Source organism: Engystomops pustulosus, chromosome 3 (assembly GCF_040894005.1).
Source record: "Engystomops pustulosus chromosome 3, aEngPut4.maternal, whole genome shotgun sequence".
In the NCBI taxonomy this organism is placed as follows: Eukaryota; Metazoa; Chordata; class Amphibia; order Anura; family Leptodactylidae; genus Engystomops; species Engystomops pustulosus.
The window spans coordinates 130,516,908-130,536,485 of record NC_092413.1 but is presented as its reverse complement, the minus strand read 5'-3'; the positions used below and the strand labels follow the sequence as shown (position 1 = coordinate 130,536,485).

The following is a 19,578-nucleotide window of genomic DNA, read 5'->3' as shown; positions in this document are numbered from 1 at the left end:
TATTTCAATCCCTTTAAAATAAAATTTTTGGCTGGACCATTACAAACTCTTTTTTTGTCACCCCCTCATCCTCAGACTGTAAGCTCTTGGGAGCAGGGCCCTCAATCCTATTGTCATATTACTGTTGTTACTTATTTTATTTGTATATGTTCCCTGCAATCGGTAAAGCGCTACAGAACCTGATGGCGCTAAATAAATAAAGAATATTATTATTATTATTATTATATACTCTATAGGCTGAAGGCGTGAAAAATTTCCATACACATACTGTCTTTATTGACCTTACTGGAAATGTGACTAGAACTATATCAAGCAACATCTCTTTCACATTCCCCAGCGATGTTGTACCGGATTCTGTAGAAGGGTTTGTCACAGTTGTTGGTAAGAATAATTTATTTTTACATTAAACACTATTTTAATGTCTCTTCCTCATATAAGTTTATTGCTTTTTTTTGTGTGTTAAAATTATATAAACGTGTTATCCAATAACTATGGACAGCATGTTTCTGGCTTGTGTCAATTTGGTCACATAACATATGCGAGAGTGGCAGTAACCTAGAAAGTAGTGCTTTAAATAACATAAGGATACTGACCAGCTGGATAAAAGACCTTCCTGCTCCATGCTCCGGATGTACCCCATTAACACCCGTACCTCCCCTACTCTTGCCCTTCCACAGAAAATTGACACAGGACACTGCGTGACGTTGGAAATAGTAAGGCCACAGCAGCCCAATTTTATTAAACATAAATAATAGGTTATTAACATTTTCATAAATATAACACATTTAAATAACAAAGTGCAAAACAGTCCGTAATGACAAGGCCTCAGAGGGTAACTAGAAAACCAAGTACGTGCATGCCTCCCGCCAGAACCGAGCCAGTCCGGGAAGGCAGACAAATATGTCACATATACTAAATATCCCATGTCCACTGCCGGGTGGGCATATTAATTGTAACCGCAGATATTCCATAAATTGCATTTTATGCTCTCTCAAATTCCAAAATACTCCCCATTAGCTTCCCCTCCAAGGCATTATCCCTCGGCTGCATGACAAGCTCCTTCAGCCTAACCAAAGGGCGGACGGGCATGGTCACGCTGGTCCAAAGAGGAAGTGGATCTGACGTGACCTGTAATTTAAAGGTTAGTGGCTAACTACACTCCTCCTCTTCCTCCTTTCCTAGCCCAACCTATCATTAACCCTATGCATGCCTTTACCGCAGGTCAAAGTGAGCATATGGCTAATTCTACGCCTAACCTCCTGCCTTTATCTTGTTCAGAAGGCCAATAGGCATATTTATTAAAAAGGTAGAAAGTCAATATGGTGCAATCATAGATAATTTGAAGGTCCACCCTCTTTGTCAGACAAAGCACCCTCGTCTTGGTTGTGGCTACTCCATATGGACAATATATGAAATAATTTAATCTGGGTTTACAACTGTGAAATATACATTTACATACAAATTCAACTTAAAAACAAACCTACAGAAACTTTCCTGTACGTAACCCGAGGACTGCCTGTATTGGTAGCGTAACACTTTGCATGAAGCAAAATATTCAGTACACTATTTAAGGCTGTGGTCCCATGTTGCATATTTAAAATTGTACAGTTTTCTTGTGTTCATGAATAATGTGTATAATCTACAAAATTACAGTTCATGAGAATAGTGTCTTGTATTTGCATATACAAAGTGCAAAACAGTCCGTAATGACAAGGCCTCAGAGGGTAACTAGAAAACCAAGTACGTGCATGCCTCCCGCCAGAACCGAGCCAGTCCGGGAAGGCAGACAAATATGTCTCATATACTAAATATCCCATGTCCACTGCCGGGTGGGCATATTAATTGTAACCGCAGATATTCCATAAATTGCATTTTATGCTCTCTCAAATTCCAAAATACTCCCCATTAGCTTCCCCTCCAAGGCATTATCCCTCGGCTGCATGACAAGCTCCTTCAGCCTAACCAAAGGGCGGACGGGCATGGTCACGCTGGTCCAAAGAGGAAGTGGATCTGACGTGACCTGTAATTTAAAGGTTAGTGGCTAACTACACTCCTCCTCTTCCTCCTTTCCTAGCCCAACCTATCATTAACCTTATGCATGCCTTTACCGCAGGTCAAAGTGAGCATATGGCTAATTCTACGCCTAACCTCCTGCCTTTATCTTGTTCAGAAGGCCAATAGGCATATTTATTAAAAAGGTAGAAAGTCAATATGGTGCAATCATAGATAATTTGAAGGTCCACCCTCTTTGTCAGACAAAGCACCCTCGTCTTGGTTGTGGTTACTCCATATGGACAATATATGAAATAATTTAATCTGGGTTTACAACTGTGAAATATACATTTACATACAAATTCAACTTAAAAACAAACCTACAGAAACTTTCCTGTACGTAACCCGAGGACTGCCTGTATTGGTAGCGTAACACTTTGCATGAAGCAAAATATTCAGTACACTATTTAAGGCTGTGGTCCCATGTTGCATATTTAAAATTGTACAGTTTTCTTGTGTTCATGAATAATGTGTATAATCTACAAAATTACAGTTCATGAGAATAGTGTCTTGTATTTGCATATACAAAGTGCAAAACAGTCCGTAATGACAAGGCCTCAGAGGGTAACTAGAAAACCAAGTACGTGCATGCCTCCCGCCAGAACCGAGCCAGTCCGGGAAGGCAGACAAATATGTCACATATACTAAATATCCCATGTCCACTGCCGGGTGGGCATATTAATTGTAACCGCAGATATTCCATAAATTGCATTTTATGCTCTCTCAAATTCCAAAATACTCCCCATTAGCTTCCCCTCCAAGGCATTTTCCCTCGGCTGCATGACAAGCTCCTTCAGCCTAACCAAAGGGCGGACGGGCATGGTCACGCTGGTCCAAAGAGGAAGTGGATCTGACGTGACCTGTAATTTAAAGGTTAGTGGCTAACTACACTCCTCCTCTTCCTCCTTTCCTAGCCCAACCTATCATTAACCCTATGCATGCCTTTACCGCAGGTCAAAGTGAGCATATGGCTAATTCTACGCCTAACCTCCTGCCTTTATCTTGTTCAGAAGGCCAATAGGCATATTTATTATAAAGGTAGAAAGTCAATATGGTGCAATCATAGATAATTTGAAGGTCCACCCTCTTTGTCAGACAAAGCACCCTCGTCTTGGTTGTGGCTACTCCATATGGACAATATATGAAATAATTTAATCTGGGGTTACAACTGTGAAATATACATTTACATACAAATTCAACTTAAAAACAAACCTACAGAAACTTTCCTGTACGTAACCCGAGGACTGCCTGTATTGGTAGCGTAACACTTTGCATGAAGCAAAATATTCAGTACACTATTTAAGGCTGTGGTCCCATGTTGCATATTTAAAATTGTACAGTTTTCTTGTGTTCATGAATAATGTGTATAATCTACAAAATTACAGTTCATGAGAATAGTGTCTTGTATTTGCATATACAATAATAGCTACTGAATGCAATGTATGCTGTTTCCGAACAGGAGATATTCTTGCACCTTCAATAAATGGTCTGGAATCTCTTATTCAGATGCCATATGGCTGTGGAGAACAAAACATGATAAACTTTGCACCAAACATCTATATTCTTGTGTATTTGAAGGCAACTATGCAGATCAAATCAGATATTAAAGAAAGAGCTATTAACTACATGGAGAAAGGTAACTGTATGTGGTAAATAAGTGGGGTGGTTTAATTTTATAATTTTATTTAGCACCTTCATGACATATAACATATATGTAATTCACATACATAAGAAGCGTGCACATGATATATATAGCAACTATGATATCTAAGGGGTAAGACAGTTATAAGGGTAAGGCCCTATTCAAATGTCTATAAATGTGGCTGTCTTCTGGCCAGATAACTGCCAACAAGTTGTCTATGGCAGCGGTCTTGGTGAGGTGAGTACACAGTGGCCCACATTTATCAAAAACAGTGCAAATTGCATTATGTGCAGTTTGCCTGTGAAATGTGCAGAGTGCATCATATTCAGGGATTGTGGTGTGCATTCATGATAAATCTCACTGCACCGTGACTGCGCCAACCGGATGCTCATCTTTAAATGGAGAGGGAAGGGGCAAGGAGCACTCACTCTTATTCCCTTCTCCACGTGATCCTGTGCTTGCCCTTGATCTAATGCGGGCAGGTACATGATGTCACCGGTGCTCCTGTGTGCCTCCGCTCCACGCTACAGCTACTCAGCTGTCCTCATTCCTGCTTCTAGGTCCACGGCCGTGTGTGCGTGTCCCCATCTCCTAGGGTGCGTGTGCACTACCTTCAGATGATTTAAAGGGACAGTGCGCTGTTAATTGGCGCTGGCCTTACCCAGAATCCTATTTAACCCAGCCTCTCCCCGCACACCCTGCAGGATCTTCATGCCTAGTGCTGTTGAAAAAGCTTGTTCCCTGATGCCCTGCGTTCTTTGTGTGATTTCTTGCTGTGACCCCGGTTCCATTCCTGACTCTGATTCTGTGCTGCCCCTTTTGACCTTCTGCCTGTCCCCGCCCAAGATTCTGCTTGTCTTCTTTGTACCTTGCCTTGACTGCCACCTCCCCTTGACTGCCACCGTGGACAAAGTCACACCTGTGGAACAACCTGGTGGTACAACGCTGCAGCAAGTCCAACCCGCTTTGCTGAGGGCTCTGGTGAAAACCGGGTACCACTTCTAGTCCCAGGTGTCGGCTTATGTCATCGTCCCTGGTGGTCCAGTGGGTTCACTACCCCTGGAGCCTGACACACGGCTGTGTGAATGAGGTCTAAGAGTAATAACTTTGTTGTAAAGTTGCAGTGTTACAGAGAAAGCATAGTTCTAGAACAGCTAGGCACTGATCTTTCGTCATACACAATGGACCTGTCAATCATTATATTTATGGAAATAAGGAGGGAATATGCTTACACGATACCCTTAATGGGAACACTACTGGTGGACTATGAAAGTAATGCTGTATGAGATGACATGTTTCAAAGCCTGCCATAAGAAGCCTGCAAGGAATTTCTTGGTTTCAGGTTTCTTTGCCCACTACTTCTTTGTTTTAGTGTTTCCATTTTTCACCCCCCACATTGAAAAAAAAATATTTGTTTTGCCACATTCTGACACTTTTTCATACTTTGGTATATAGAACTGTGTAAGGTATCATTTGCAGGATAAGCTGACATTTTTTATTGCTATCATTGTTATAGATATTCCACAATGACAGGTCCAGCATGCAGAATTATTGCTGTCTCTAGCTGTTTAGCTATTAATTGCATAATGAGTAGAAATGAGGGAACCTGATTGTTGGCGTTCCGTTTTGGACACCCCCGGCCATTCATAGTCATGTATAGATCCTAGGTGCCAATATAAGGCCGAACCCGAAAGTTGGAAGTCTCTTCCAAGCCGCTTTGAGACAAAAGCAATCTCACAGAAACAGTTTCAGAGGTGAAAGCCGCTTGAAAAATCTTCAAATCATCAAAAAGTTTATTAATATACTATGTATTTTGTGTCTAAAACATTTAGACAGATCATTTAGATAACCATGAATAAAATTGACCTAAAATGTACATATTTATCTAATGATTCAGATTGTTCATTTGTGCTATTTCAGGCCCTCTGTACTGGTTTGGGCAACTCCTCTTGGAGACATAACAAAAATGGCTTAGCTGTCAGGTTGAGTTCAGCAGCTAAATTAGCAGTTCACACCTTGGTAATGGCATTCCATTATACTCTCCATTTTAGGGGCACATCATGGAGACTAAAAATGGAAGATATTCTGTTCAACTTCCATTCCCCATAGGCTTCAAATTTCAGAAAGTTACCTTTCGTTATGAATCTGTTATTAATAGGGGGGAGAAAACATGGGCTGCAGCTCTATTTTTTCTGTTCAGGGAAGTAGAACAGTTGAGCAAAAAAAGTTGGAGGATGGAGATACAAAAACTAATGATTTTTTAAAATGAAATAGAGTAACATGAGCATAACAAAACATTTTTCTCTCATCACCTCCCTCAATAGTTAATACAATTCAATCAATAAATTATAGGCACCCCAAATGGACACCACCAAAATTGCTAATTGTTTTGTAAAAAAACAAGTCCACAACCAATGACATACGAGGAAAAGAAAAAAAAATGAAGGCTTTTAGAACTCAATGTGAAGAAAAGGAAACAGTTGTGAAGGGTTTAAGGGATTAAAGTAAACTCAATTGTTAGCTCTTTTATGTCATCAAGTCTGTTCTTAATCTGAGCGCATTTGATGAAATACATAACAAAATTTAATTTCACATTGCCTTTAACATATTAGAATTACATCTTATTTCATTTGCATTTATCGTACAGTACTGATATGTGTAATATCTTATGTGTATATTTTATGCCCAGGCTATCAAAGGGAATTGACCTATAAGCGTTTCGATGGTTCCTTTAGTGCATTTGGAAACTCTGATAATTCTGGAAGTACTTGGTGAGCATAATATTTGATTTAATGATTAATATGATTTACAATACATAAAGCATTGTAAATAGTCTGGATCAGTAGAATGGTGATACTTACATTACTTTCACACTACGGTTTTTAAAGGACATCTACCAGTTTTACAGAGTTTTACTGATGGTAGATGTGTCCTCCTATCAAGTTCCTGAGGAACTATGCTCCTCAGGATTTCTTTTATTATAACTCTATATGCCAATCACTCTGGGGCGTTCCAGCTACTTCACTGCAGTTCCTCAGGGTGCCTCTTCTTAGAATTTATTCACTCCACCGTTACTGTACAAATCCTGCCTGGCTGGACTTGTAATGGGGAAGTGAATAAATTATTAGACAAGGCGCTCTGAGGTGCTCCGTGATATAGCTGGAGCGCCCCAGACTAACCGTCCAGTGGAGCATAGTTCCTCAGGAACTTCTTAATAGGACATGTTTGCCATCAGTAAAACTAATGGTAGATGTCCTGTAAATTAGCTTACTGCTCTTAGCACATGTGTTAAATAGGCCGATTGAGAAATGTCATTTGGTTGCATTGGTCTACCATTGGTAAATTAAAAAAACATGCTACTTGGCACATATATTTTATCTGGATACAATTCCTTGTTAAAGGATACAGTTCACATTTATCAAGTAACCCATTACCCCATATAATCTCTTGTTTGTGCCCCTTCTAACATTGGCAGGTGTGTGACACAATAACAAATGTGAATACAAAACGACTGCCCTGGTCGTAAAGAAAGGCAGAAAGAGGATCTTCCGTATAAGCAGCCAGTCAGCAGCCCATGGCCGTGGACATGAGCATATAATTATAGAAAGCCTAACATTAAAAAAAATATATAATTTTAATTTCAGATAATGCCTTTAGTGATGTGCATGGAGAATAGGTTGGAATATTGGGGCACATTTACTTACCCGGTCCAGTCACGATCCCGCGGCGCGTTGTCCGACGAGTATTCGGGTCTGCCGGCATTCACTAAGATCGTGCGCCCGATATCCAGCAGGTGTCGCTACTGCGGCTAGGTCTGCCGGAGTTCACCTGCTTCTTCCCGGTGCATGTGAGTGCTTGATCTTGCAACGCAAATGGCTTTTTAAATTCCGCGGTTTTTCCGAATCCGTCGGGTTGCCCGATGGCCACGCCACATCAAAGCCGGCGCCGATGCGCCACAATCCGATCGCGTGCACCAAAATCCCGGGGCAATTTGGCACAAATCTTCAGGAAACCAGACGAAAGTGCACCGTTCGGACTCTTAGTAAATGAGCCCCAATATGTTCCTACATCCCATACTTTAAAGATCTAATAATGTACTTGTAATGGTTTTACCTTCTTTTCATGTTTCATTGTGTTTATAAAATGTGTGCATCTTTCACAGGCTTACAGCGTTTGTATTTAGATGCTTCCTACAAGCTCGGCCCTTCATGTACATTGATTCAGATGTGCTAAATCAAACAGTAGAGTGGTTGGTACAGTATCAAGATATAAACACTGGCATATTTTCTGAACCTGGACGTGTCATTCATACAGATTTACAGGGCGGACTGAATGGTCCCACCACCCTCACTGCTTATATATTGACCTCACTGCTAGAAGATGAATTCTACAGAGTAAGTACAACTTGAAAAATAATTGTTTTTTTCAACCATCCTTGATTTTATTTTTTGTAGATTTTTTTCCATAATGAGAATTTTTTAGATAGATAGATAGATATAGATATACAGGCGGTCCCCTACTTAAGAACACCCGACTTACATACGACCCCTAGTTACAAACGGACCACTGGATATTGGTAATTTATTGTGCTTTAGTCCCAGGCTACAGTGATCAGCTATAACAGTTATCACAGGTGTCTGTAATGAAGCTTTAGTGTTAATCCTGGTTCTTATGACAACCCAACATTTTTAAAATCCAATTGTCACAGAGACCAAAAAAATTCTGGCTGGAGTTACAATGATAAAGTATACAGTTCTGACTTACATACAAATTCAACTTAAGAACAAACCTATAGAACCTGTCCTGTATGTAACCCGGGGACTGCCTGTATTATATTAGTGGCTTACATTTAGAATGAAGGTGCATGGATTCTAATATATTACTGTGCACTTTCCTACCTTAGATTTAAAACAGATTCATCCCAACTGTGAATTGGGAATTGTTCCAGTGATCAGACCTTCACTCATCAGACATTTATAGCATTTAATGTCCCCTTTTTAGGGAATATCTGAAAAGATATTTTAATGATGTGTGATTTAATAATTTGGAATGAGCTTGTCTCAAAACTCAGCATGGAATAGTGAGTCTCATTAAAATGACTGTAGACGCACCCAAGGCTACTAACTTTGTAGACAAGCAGCAGTATATCTTGTATGACATGTTTGAAGGACAATGGGGCACATGTATCATAAGTCTGGCTTTGTCCATCCATCTGCTTTTTGTTTTTTTTGTGGTGGTCAGATGTATCTCAGTGGTTTTTCCTTAGGTATTCATGTGGCGTTTGGCCTTAAGTGAATCTGGGACTTTTAAAAACAAATGTCGCAAAAAGTCTCCAAAAGTCGCAATCAGTTCTAACTTATACACCTGGACCAGGGCAGTCATAGATTTGCGCCAAAATTTGCTACTTTTTTACTTCCACATCTGAATTCAGGTGATAACTCAGGGAACACTGCAGAAAACTAGACAATGGCGGACTTTGAAGGGAGGCAAGCAAAATGTTTGATACATGTGTCCCCATGCCTTACAGATAATTTGGAAAACCTTGTTATATGGTTACAATTTTTTTTTTTGCATCCTTTTTGTGGCGCATGTGCACTTTTTGTCTTTTTTTTTTTGCACCTAAGACAACCTCCCTTCAAAGTTAGCCAGTATTCTGCAGTGTTCCCTGTTTCCAGATGTTTGTGACCTTTTTGCAACTTTTGTTCAAAAAGTGGAAAAATCACTAAAGATTAAAGAAGCACAATTCCTAAGACACATCTGTCCATCAGAAAAAGAAAAAAAAGGAGAGAGGAATATATTGGCTACTGTCCCTGTCGAGCAAATTTAGCTAGCATTCAACTCTTTTGGCCCGAGACTTGCGGAGCGGAGCAAGGTGGTTGAAATACTCGGGAGAAAACTGCCACAATAGTAGAAATATCAGCAGAAATAGAAAATTCAGCACTCACCAAGGTATGCCTCTTCACTATTCTCGTTACAACTCAAAAAGAATGTAGTTGGACAGCAATTCATGCCATAGAACGACAAGCCATTTTGCAAATGCATGTTCAGCACAAAATTGCTCATAGTTCTGTGGCCAAAATAAAGTGAAGAAGCGTACCTCAGTGTGTGCTGCCCCTTCTATAAATTCTACTACAGAATTAGAAAGAAAAGCAAGAAGCACAACGGCAAAACAAAGTTATATGTGACCCATTGTGTGCCATGTAATGATCTTCACAGCTACAATGCAAAATAATAAAAATGTATCCAAAGGACAATTATCACTTCAGAGACTCCCAAAAAACTGAAAAGAATAAAAATGTCAAGCACTTAAAGGGAACCTGTGATCAGGATTACACATTTTCACAAAATGACAGGTTGAGAGTCTTTTTAATACAAATTCCTAATTTGTTTTGTATTGTTCTGTTTTGTATTTTACGCAAAAAACATAAAAAAATATATTTGAATTAAAAAAAAAATTCACAATCCACTTTCATAATGAAAGGGGTTCTCCAAGATTTTTCAAAAACTTCTATGTGTCCGGGAGGGGGCCTCTTAAAAAAAAATAACCCTGTACTTACCTCAGCGTTTTCCCACACCGGCATCTCTCCGGTCCTTGTCCTGAGTTCAGCTTTAAAAATTATATAAAAGTATACCTTGCTCCCTGCCAGGAAACTGGATTGAGTAATGGGGCGCTAGAGTCCTTGTTGTTGTCATCATAATTTTCTCCTGTCTGCTCTGCTAGCTCTTCTCCCTACCTCTTCCCACTAGTTCTTTCCTTTTTCCCCTTGCATGACGGAATGGGGAAGAGCTAGCAAAGCTGACAGACATTTGTTTAGCATGGGGTCAGCTAATGACTGCATAGGGGAGGGAGGAATGAGAAAGAGATAGCAGAGAGGAGATATTGATGATGAGGACAGATGGATGCTCCCATGAATGCAATTTGTTGGCAGGGCGGCAGGTATACTTCTGAAAGTGATTGGAAGAAGTAATGTTAATTATTAAGAAGATTGGGAATTAGTATTAAAAAGTATATGGGAATGTGAAAATGTGTGGTCCTGAAGACAGGTTACTTTAAAGATTTTATTCTTCCCGATTAATCCAGAAAATAAAAACTACCACCGAGGCCTAAATTGCTGTTTTTTGGTTACCTACACCTCCAGAAAAAAAATTAACCACTAAAACTAGAAAGTCATAGGCAACTCAGAATGTTGCCTATTAAAAAGTTATAGCTTGTCCTCCAAAAAAAATAAACCCTCACACAAGTTTGTGACAGGAGATAAAAATAAATGTCAGAATGTACCAAATCGATGGTCATACAGAAATAAATCAACAGGTTATAGTGGTTACCTAAACATCACTGTATTTTCGACATGTACTTCATGCGACACATCATGCGGATATGCATATAATTGAAAAATTCTGATTAAAGTCTCTTTTATTTTTAGCAACGGTATGAACCCAGAGTTCAGAAGGCTGTGAAGTACCTTGAAAGCAAATATGATGAGGGAATAACTAGTAATTACACTCTGTCAGTTGTAGTCTACGCTCTATCACTGGCCAATAGCAGCAAGGCAGCAGCTGCCCTGAATGAGCTGAATTCAAGAGCAAGCACTACGGGTACAGATAAGTAAATACAAAATGATTATGCACTATGGGATGGCTTAACTTGCATAAATATAAAAACAGAAATTTCTCTAAAATAAGAGGTCATAGGTAATGAATTTGTTGGTAGCTTATAGTGTGCTTTACTAGATGCTAACTTTACTAGTGGGATGTTTAGGTGGTGGTAGAGACCCTTTAAGGGCCATATATTGCCAAAATGTAAATGCTAATTTCCTTATTCGGCAATATCTGGCCATTAAGGAGGTTTGCCTTAAAGACAACCTCAAATCACCTTCATTAATGCTACATCTTTTCCTCTATTAAAAGCCATTGTCTCACTGATTCTGGCATAGTTATAACTTTTTCTCTAACCCCCGCATGTTCCATAGAATTAATATCATCATTTTGTGACCTCCACTGATCCAAGCTTGTCTGGTCTAGCACAAGGTACTGAAACTATGCCAATAAGGGTCTCTGCTATCAGATGGTTGGTCCTGGGCTAGAATCAACGGCTTAGCTTCTCCTATCTTACAGTAGAGATCCCAAAATAATCACATCAATTTCTCATGAACAGTGGGGGCTGAAGAGAAAATTATAACTACACCAGAATCAATTGAACAATGACTATACCCAAGATGCAAAGTATTGGAGCTGGTTAAAGGACCTCTTTTGATGGAATATATCATAAGAAGATTTCTTGTTATTTCTTATATTTCTTGTATTATTTATATTTATTGTATTTTTAGAATATGTCAATTTTTATTTTACTTTTCCATGTCGTTATTTATTTTTTTAAAAAATCATAAAGCCGCTTTTCTTTTACTACTAGCCCTAACAATGACTGCCATTCCTGTGCTGTATACTGTACTCTATTCTGTTTATCTGAAAGCTGTAAAGTTCCTTGAATAGTGGGGGAGAGTTATCACTGTCACACATTAGACCTAGATAGCTCTCTGCTATGCAAGATTTATGACGTGTCTGATGTTTGATGATACATATGGCTTAGAGTTTTTAAACTATGATGCTGTGAAGTCACTGTCAATTTTCAGTGACCACAATCCTTTTTTACACTAGTTGTAAAAATGCCTAAAAACTGTTTAAACCCTTAAAGTGAACCTGTCATCAGGAAGGTTATTTTTACATGATGATCAGTTCCAATAGGCTCTGGTATGTTGATTTTAAAAATGCCTTGGTCATACACTCACCGGCCACTTTATTAGGTACACCTGTCCAACTGCTCGTTAACACTTAATTTCTAATCAGCCAATCACATGGCGGCAACTCAGTGCATTTAGGCATGTAGACATGGTCAAGACAATCTCCTGCAGTTCAAACCGTGCATCAGTATGGGGAAGAAAGGCTGGTGGTGGTGGTGTCATGGTGTGGGGAATATTTTCTTGGCACTCTTTGGGCCCCTTGGTACAAATTGAGCATTGTTGCAACGCCACAGCCTACCTGAGTATTGTTGCTGACCATGTCCATCCCTTTATTACCACAATGTACCCAACATCTGATGGCTACTTTCAGCAGGATAATGCGCCATGTCATAAAGCTGGAATCATCTCAGACTGGTTTCTTGAACATGACAATGAGTTCACTGTACTCAAATGGCCTCCACAATCACCAGATCTCAATCCAATAGAGCATCTTTGGGATGTGGTGGAAAGGGAGATTCGCATCATGGATGTGCAGCCGACAAATCTGCGTCAACTGTGTGATGCCATCATGTCAATATGGACCAAAATCTCTGAGGAATGCTTCCAGCACCTTGTTGAATCTATGCCACGAAGAATTGAGGCAGTTCTGAAGGCAAAAGGGGGTCCAACCCGTTACTAGCATGGTGTACCTAATAAAGTGGCCGGTGAGTGTACATCTGAATAACTTTTAATCATTGCTGTAACATAACTTGGCTCCCTGCCAGCTGTGTGTAGTGAGTCCCGGTAGGGCTGTTAAAAGAGAATTGCTTGTGGCAGTGAGCTAACATAAGTGGGGGGAGGAAGCAGGGGAGATGCTGAGGAAGGAGGAGGGCAATGAGTGAGAATGCAGGCAACCTTGGCACATGGATAAACTCTGTTTCCATCAGCAGTGCTCTAGGAGTGACAAATATCTTGGGAGAAAGTCATGAATATCTGTAGACTTTATAAACTTGCATAGTGACCCCCATCCCCTCAAATCTCATACAGTCCCTCTCCCCATCAGTCACTTCTCACTTCACTAAAATTTTCAACTTCTCTCTCTCTTGTGGTGTTGTTACCTCTTCTTTCAAGCATGCAGTTGTTACCCCCTTACTAAAGAAACCTTCCCTGGACCCATCTAGTGCTACTAACTACCGACCAGACTCTCATCAACAAATCTCTGCATAATGCTGCACCTCCACATCTCTCTTCTCTCATCTCAGTCTATCAACCAACCCATGCTCTTTGATCTGCCAGTGATGTTAGATTAATCTCTACTTTAATTTGAACCTCTCACTCACGTCTCCAGGACTTCCTCCAAGCTGCACCAATTCTCTTGAATGCCCTTCCCAAGACTACTAGGCTAATATCCAACCGCCAAAGTTTCAAACATGCTCTTAAAACCCATATCATTAGGCAAGCCTATCACAGTCACTAACTGTATGAAATTTCAACTCTTTCTTTGCTAACCCATCCTGTGTCCTATTCAAATCTGTTATCTTGCAAACACCAGATGTAAACCAAGCTCCAGGCTTCCCTGAAGTCCCTGCTGATGGCTTGTTCAAGCAGTAGAATTTTTACTTATTAAAATTCTTTATTCTGTTCCCTTATAAATAATGGCTGGACCATTATTCAAGTTTTTGTGTTAACCTTCATCGTCATAGACTATAAGCTTTTGTGAGCATGGCCCTTACTCCTATTCTTCCATATGACTGTTTGTACTCTGTAATGTAGTATTTTATTTGTATATGTTCCCTATGATTTGTAAAGCACTATGGAATATGATGGTGCTTTATATAAATAAATAGCAGCTTGGCCGTGGAATCATCCAAAATAAAAATATATGTTAAAAATAAAAAAATTAAAACAGTTTTTCACCAATTTTGTACTTAGGATCTGGAAAGTACTGGTCTACGCCATCGCAACAATCAAACTATTATTGGCAGCCAAGAACAACTGATATTGAGACAGCAGCATATGCCCTTCTCTCCTACTATCAGCAGGGAAAAATTATTGATGGCCTTCTTGTCATGAAATGGCTGAGTCAACAACGGAATTATCTTGGAGGATATACTTCTACTCAGGTAATACTTTTTAACACCTTCTCGCCGATACCCTCTTCCGTTTTAACAATTAGTTTTTTACTACCCTTCTTTTAAAAGTCATAACTTATTAATTTTTTTCATATATATAATTAGTTGGGGCTTTTTCCTGTAGTAAAAGTTGTACTTCCAAGTGGCATCATAAATTATTCTGCAATGTCCTGGTAAGCTAGAAAAAAACACCTGTTCAATTTTTCACAGTTCTTTACAGATTTCACTTAGTAGTTCAAATCCCATGTTAACTTTATTATGTGGCGCAGTATGACCGTGTAGGTGCCAAATTTATAAAGTCTTACTATGTTTTAAAATCTTTTAAAAATAAACTTTTTAATTCTTAATGCTTGATGTATAAATATGAATGAGGTGTTGTTTTGTTCACTGATATAGGTTTCAAAAATGTATCCTTTTGATCACTTTTTAATTTGTATTTTTTTGAGTGACAAAAAAATGGTGATTCAGACATTTGGATGTTTCTTCCATTACAGCATTTACCATATGGAAGAATTATTCCACTTGTACTGTCACCCTTCTAAAAATACTGTTTAATATGACAAAGTCGCCGGCAACATTTAAACTGATGTGAACTTTTTTAGAGGATATAAAGTCTACAATCAGATGTACAACTCATTGTTGTACATTTTGATTGAACAAATCATTTCCTCCATTCCTAAATCCATATCTAACTGCTGTGACTCATTGTAAAACCTCCACACACATAGAGCTTCTATGTAATCTGAGACCTCAGTAAGCTTCTGTCTTGTCGCTAGCAATATGGAATTCAGAAGAATTTTCAGAGGGGTAAGTAGATAAGTCGGAAGGAGGAAGGATAATAAGAGATAAAGTAAGTGTAGAAGAAAGCAGTGATAAAATACTTTGCAAAGTTTGTGTATTCATTTGCATGTGTGTGGAAAAGTTGGTGAGCATTTTAGTACTTAATTTTAATAATATTTGAATATATATTTTCTGTCTTACAAAGGATACGGTGATGGCTCTGCAGGCTCTTTCCAAGTTTGTGTCAATAGTAAACTTTGATGAAGGTGCAACATCTCTTACATTGACCGTAACCGGCTCAGGATCATTTGTGCCAAAAAGTTTTGTGATCGATAGCACCAATCTATTAGTGTTACAACGTCAGCAGGTAAAACAAAACGCTAAAAGATACAATATCTATAAAATATACACAAAAGAGGCCACTTTGTGACTTACTGGTGCATACCCTTATTTCCATTCCTCAGTCACTCCAGTTCTCGCTTGGAAAGCGGTGTAAAGTATTCCCTAGTGGTGAAAACTTATTTGTTTAATGATTTGTTTAATACCTTAAGGACAAGGCTCTTCTGCACCTTTAGGACCAAGCCCATTTTTTTCAATTATGACCTGCCTCCCTTCATAGAATGCTTTAACTTACTCAAATGATTTTGAGAATACTTTTTGGTGACACATTGGAGGGGGGATTTTGAATTGGCAGAGTTTTTGCTATAGTCGGTACTACTTGAGGAGATTATAGAAGATGTGGGTGTCACACCTTGCTCCTATTCTGCCCTTCCCCATCACGGTTCCCGTCCCTTCTCCTCACCAACCCCCATGCCACTGTATGCCCAAAAATTGGTGGGGAGGGGGAGATTCATGTGATTTCTCCACCAGAGAACTGGTGAAGATGGCATAATGAATCTCCCCATCATACTATAGTATGTTAGAGGTAACTTTTGGTTGATACATTTTGCATTTTGTCCAAAAAGTTTAGATAGTGACAGTGAACATTACTTAAAAGTTCTTTTATTTTTAATGCTCTGGAAGGAGGCTAACCAATTGGAAACTAATTTTCCCTCCCTTTTTTTCCACATTACAGCATCCAAGTATTCAAAAAAAGCATGTAGAAAGCTTGCTAAACATTTCAGCATTTTAAAACACTAAAACAAAATTGTGCTTCTATTAAAAAAAATTTGCAATACTAATGCAAAATAAAATTTGATGAATGTATGCTGCTCAAAAAGTGAATCAGAATTCGTCTCTCAGAATTTGCTGGGCATTTTTCCCAAGTACAGAAACACTACACATACGGATGTAAACTGCTATTTTGGCAAAATAGTGGGACACTATTCTACTTTTGTAGAATAGTTTATGAAGGAATAGTTTGGAGAGACCATGAGAAACCAGATCAGTGGAAACCCTTAACAAGTTATCCCCTTTTCAAAACCACACCCCTCAAAGAATCCATCAACTTTTCCTGATCAACTACGTCAAAACATTCTATGTTCCTAAAGTTACAGGCAAATTCTGAACGACCTAACTGAACCAATATTTTGAAGACAAAAAGTCATCCAAAATACAAAATAATCTGAAATGGACTACATTAGTGCGAGTAGGAGCAGGGCCAAAGTTAAATTGTCTTTAATATTTTTTAAAGATGAAACACTTTTTAAGTAATTATTTGTGTTTTCTTCTACAATAGATTGACGTTCCCCAACCCCTTTCAATCTACGCTACTGCAGTAGGAAGAGGATTAGCTATTTTTCAGGTATAAACCAATTGTACATTGTTTCTATGGGCTGATTTGTATTAATGTTTCCTCTGTGTCATTTTAAAATACTAACGTGAAAGTATTCCTTATATTTCATTTTACTGAAGAGATTCTAATGGAGATAGGTTACGGTTATATCAAGCTTTTTAATTCATATTATATATATTCGTATAAAGACTGACTTGGCAACCTCTGTGCAGCACTGCATAATCTGTGTGAGCTATATAAATGAAGGAATTATTATTATTATATAAAGTCGACCGCATTTAAAGAGAACCTGTCACAACATTTGCACATATACAGCCGGTGACAGGTTCCTATAGAGCTCTATAAACTTACTGACACCCTTCTTTTAGCTAAAAAAAAGTTTCACTTAGATCCACTTAAATCACTTTTTACCTTATATTACCTGGCATCAGAGGGGGTGTGTCCTGCTTGGCTGGCCCCTCCCATCTAATACTCCCCATGCCTTATGCCTCCTTACTAGTCACAGTTCATGTCATGTGACCAGAGTGACATAATCTCAGGTACTTTATCCTCTTAATAATAAACTGTACCCCATGCATGTATCTGACCACATGAAGTCAAAGCTACCTCCATGGACTTCTACTCCTTTCTATCCTACATGGAGGCTGCTGTGATTTCATGTAATCACATACATGGTGTACAGTTTGCTATTCTTAGAAGGTGAAAGGACCTGCGATGATGTCACTGGTCACATGTCATGAATGTAACATAAGACACCGTATAAAAAATTTGACACAATATTTCCCATCTGTACATAGCGCTTTATATGTCTATAGTTGAATATCAGCAGAAAGTACAAGGAGGCAGGGCAGTGATTTGAAGAGACACAGGGCTGTCAGTCAGAATAATGGGGCATGGTTCACTGCCAGCCTGGGAGAGAGCAGCGTCACAGATACCAGACATAAGTCACAAAAGCTAATTTCCATATCTGCCCACTGACAGCTGATTTTAGGAGATGTGAGGAGGACATGTCACTCTTTATTAGAAGGCATTGTTAGTCAGGGTGGCCAAAATCTGGTGACAGGTCCTCTTTAAAGCTATACACTATACACTGTAGCATTCATAGCCCATAGCCATTAGCAAGCTCAAACTAGTTGCCACAAAGTAATTCTAAGTAGGAATGAGTGGACCCGAACAGCAAAGTTCAGATTCCCCTAACCCAATCCCAGACTCCATTTAAAATGTGGCCCGACCCAAACCCCCCATTGGTAAGCCCGAGATTGGGCATTAACTGTTTAAATACTGTTTAATATTACAAAGTTGCAGGCAACATTTAAACTAATCTGCTGCCATTTTGGGGAGGATTGGCGCTCACCAATGATGTCATGGGGAATGCTGATCCTCCCCAAAACGGTGGCTTTAGTACTGGAGATCAAGTGCCATGTCGATTTAAAGCAGGTTGTGACTTTGCAAACGGCATTTATACAGCCAGCACCGATCATAGGTGTTTCTGGGAACATGGGGGCTGGGTCCCAGAAGTTAAGGTCCAGCTGACTTTGGCAGGACCTGAACTTAAGTGGGTACACTCATCCCTAATTGTGAGTGAATATGGAGTTGCCAGCCTCCTAATTATGTCACTGGATATAGAGTGAGAAAATTGAACACTGGCTCACTGGCTTGTAGTTGGGTCGGCACGGGCCACCTTGCTGCTCAGGTATATATAATATTCCAATACAAAAGAAAGTCACGGTCCAGCAAAGACTCTCCAACGTGACAATCCTTTATTTCAGATTCATCATAAAAAGTTCCAATGCATAACTAACGTCTACGCATTTCAAGTGGAGACCCCGCTCTTAATCATGACAAACATATACTAACAATCTACCTTGACACATATTTAAAACTCCCTCCCGGTGACATAACCCCACCTTCTCCGTTTACATCACCTCCGGTCAATCCATGAATATGCATGAGGGGAGGAGGCTGTCACTTGTGCCCTGGTAAGTATGCAATCTGGTTCACATAAATGTTAATATTTTAGACATATCTAGTAAGTACACAAGATGACTTAGCAACACTATACGAGCAGCATGTGGGAGAAGCTTTGTCCCGCGACAATGTCGCTCTTCGGTTGAAGACGGAGATTGCCTCATGTCCCCCTACGGAACGATCACGTCGCGGGACGACACCGCTTTGGGAGATGAACTAAAATCAGAAGACAAGAGAAAAAACACATTACAAATTAAAAACTCACAATATTTTCTGTTATACATAACAGCAGTGTTCATTTAATACATGGTGTGTACAGTGTTCACCATATGTACTAATGCATGGATACGGCAGCAAGATTTCTGGACTATACATTTGGCGAGTAGACATTATTGAACATTTATTTTCTACAGTAATGGTACATAATTTCTTTTCTCATATTCAGGCCGAAGGGGGAACGTGTATTTAAATTAAAAATCCAAAAAGCTTCACGATTACATAAAATATCGCTAATGTTACCTCCGCTTATTGGTTTACGAATTTTTTCAATAA

The 19,578-nt window shown here is 39.3% G+C and overlaps 1 protein-coding gene across 3 annotated transcripts in view; it reads left to right on the top strand.

The window, feature by feature from the left end:
• The window catches only part of LOC140121932 (CD109 antigen-like), a 96,601-nt gene that overhangs the window by 62,419 nt on the left and 14,604 nt on the right, over positions 1-19,578 (top strand). For all 3 annotated transcript variants that reach the window (XM_072142118.1, XM_072142119.1, XM_072142120.1), the window contains 8 exons: positions 237-381; positions 3,512-3,688; positions 6,384-6,465; positions 7,857-8,088; positions 11,119-11,290; positions 14,344-14,534; positions 15,529-15,690; positions 17,002-17,067. In XM_072142118.1, the coding sequence (XP_071998219.1) occupies positions 237-381; positions 3,512-3,688; positions 6,384-6,465; positions 7,857-8,088; positions 11,119-11,290; positions 14,344-14,534; positions 15,529-15,690; positions 17,002-17,067 (1,227 nt within the window). The remainder of the gene's footprint in view (positions 1-236; positions 382-3,511; positions 3,689-6,383; positions 6,466-7,856; positions 8,089-11,118; positions 11,291-14,343; positions 14,535-15,528; positions 15,691-17,001; positions 17,068-19,578) is intronic.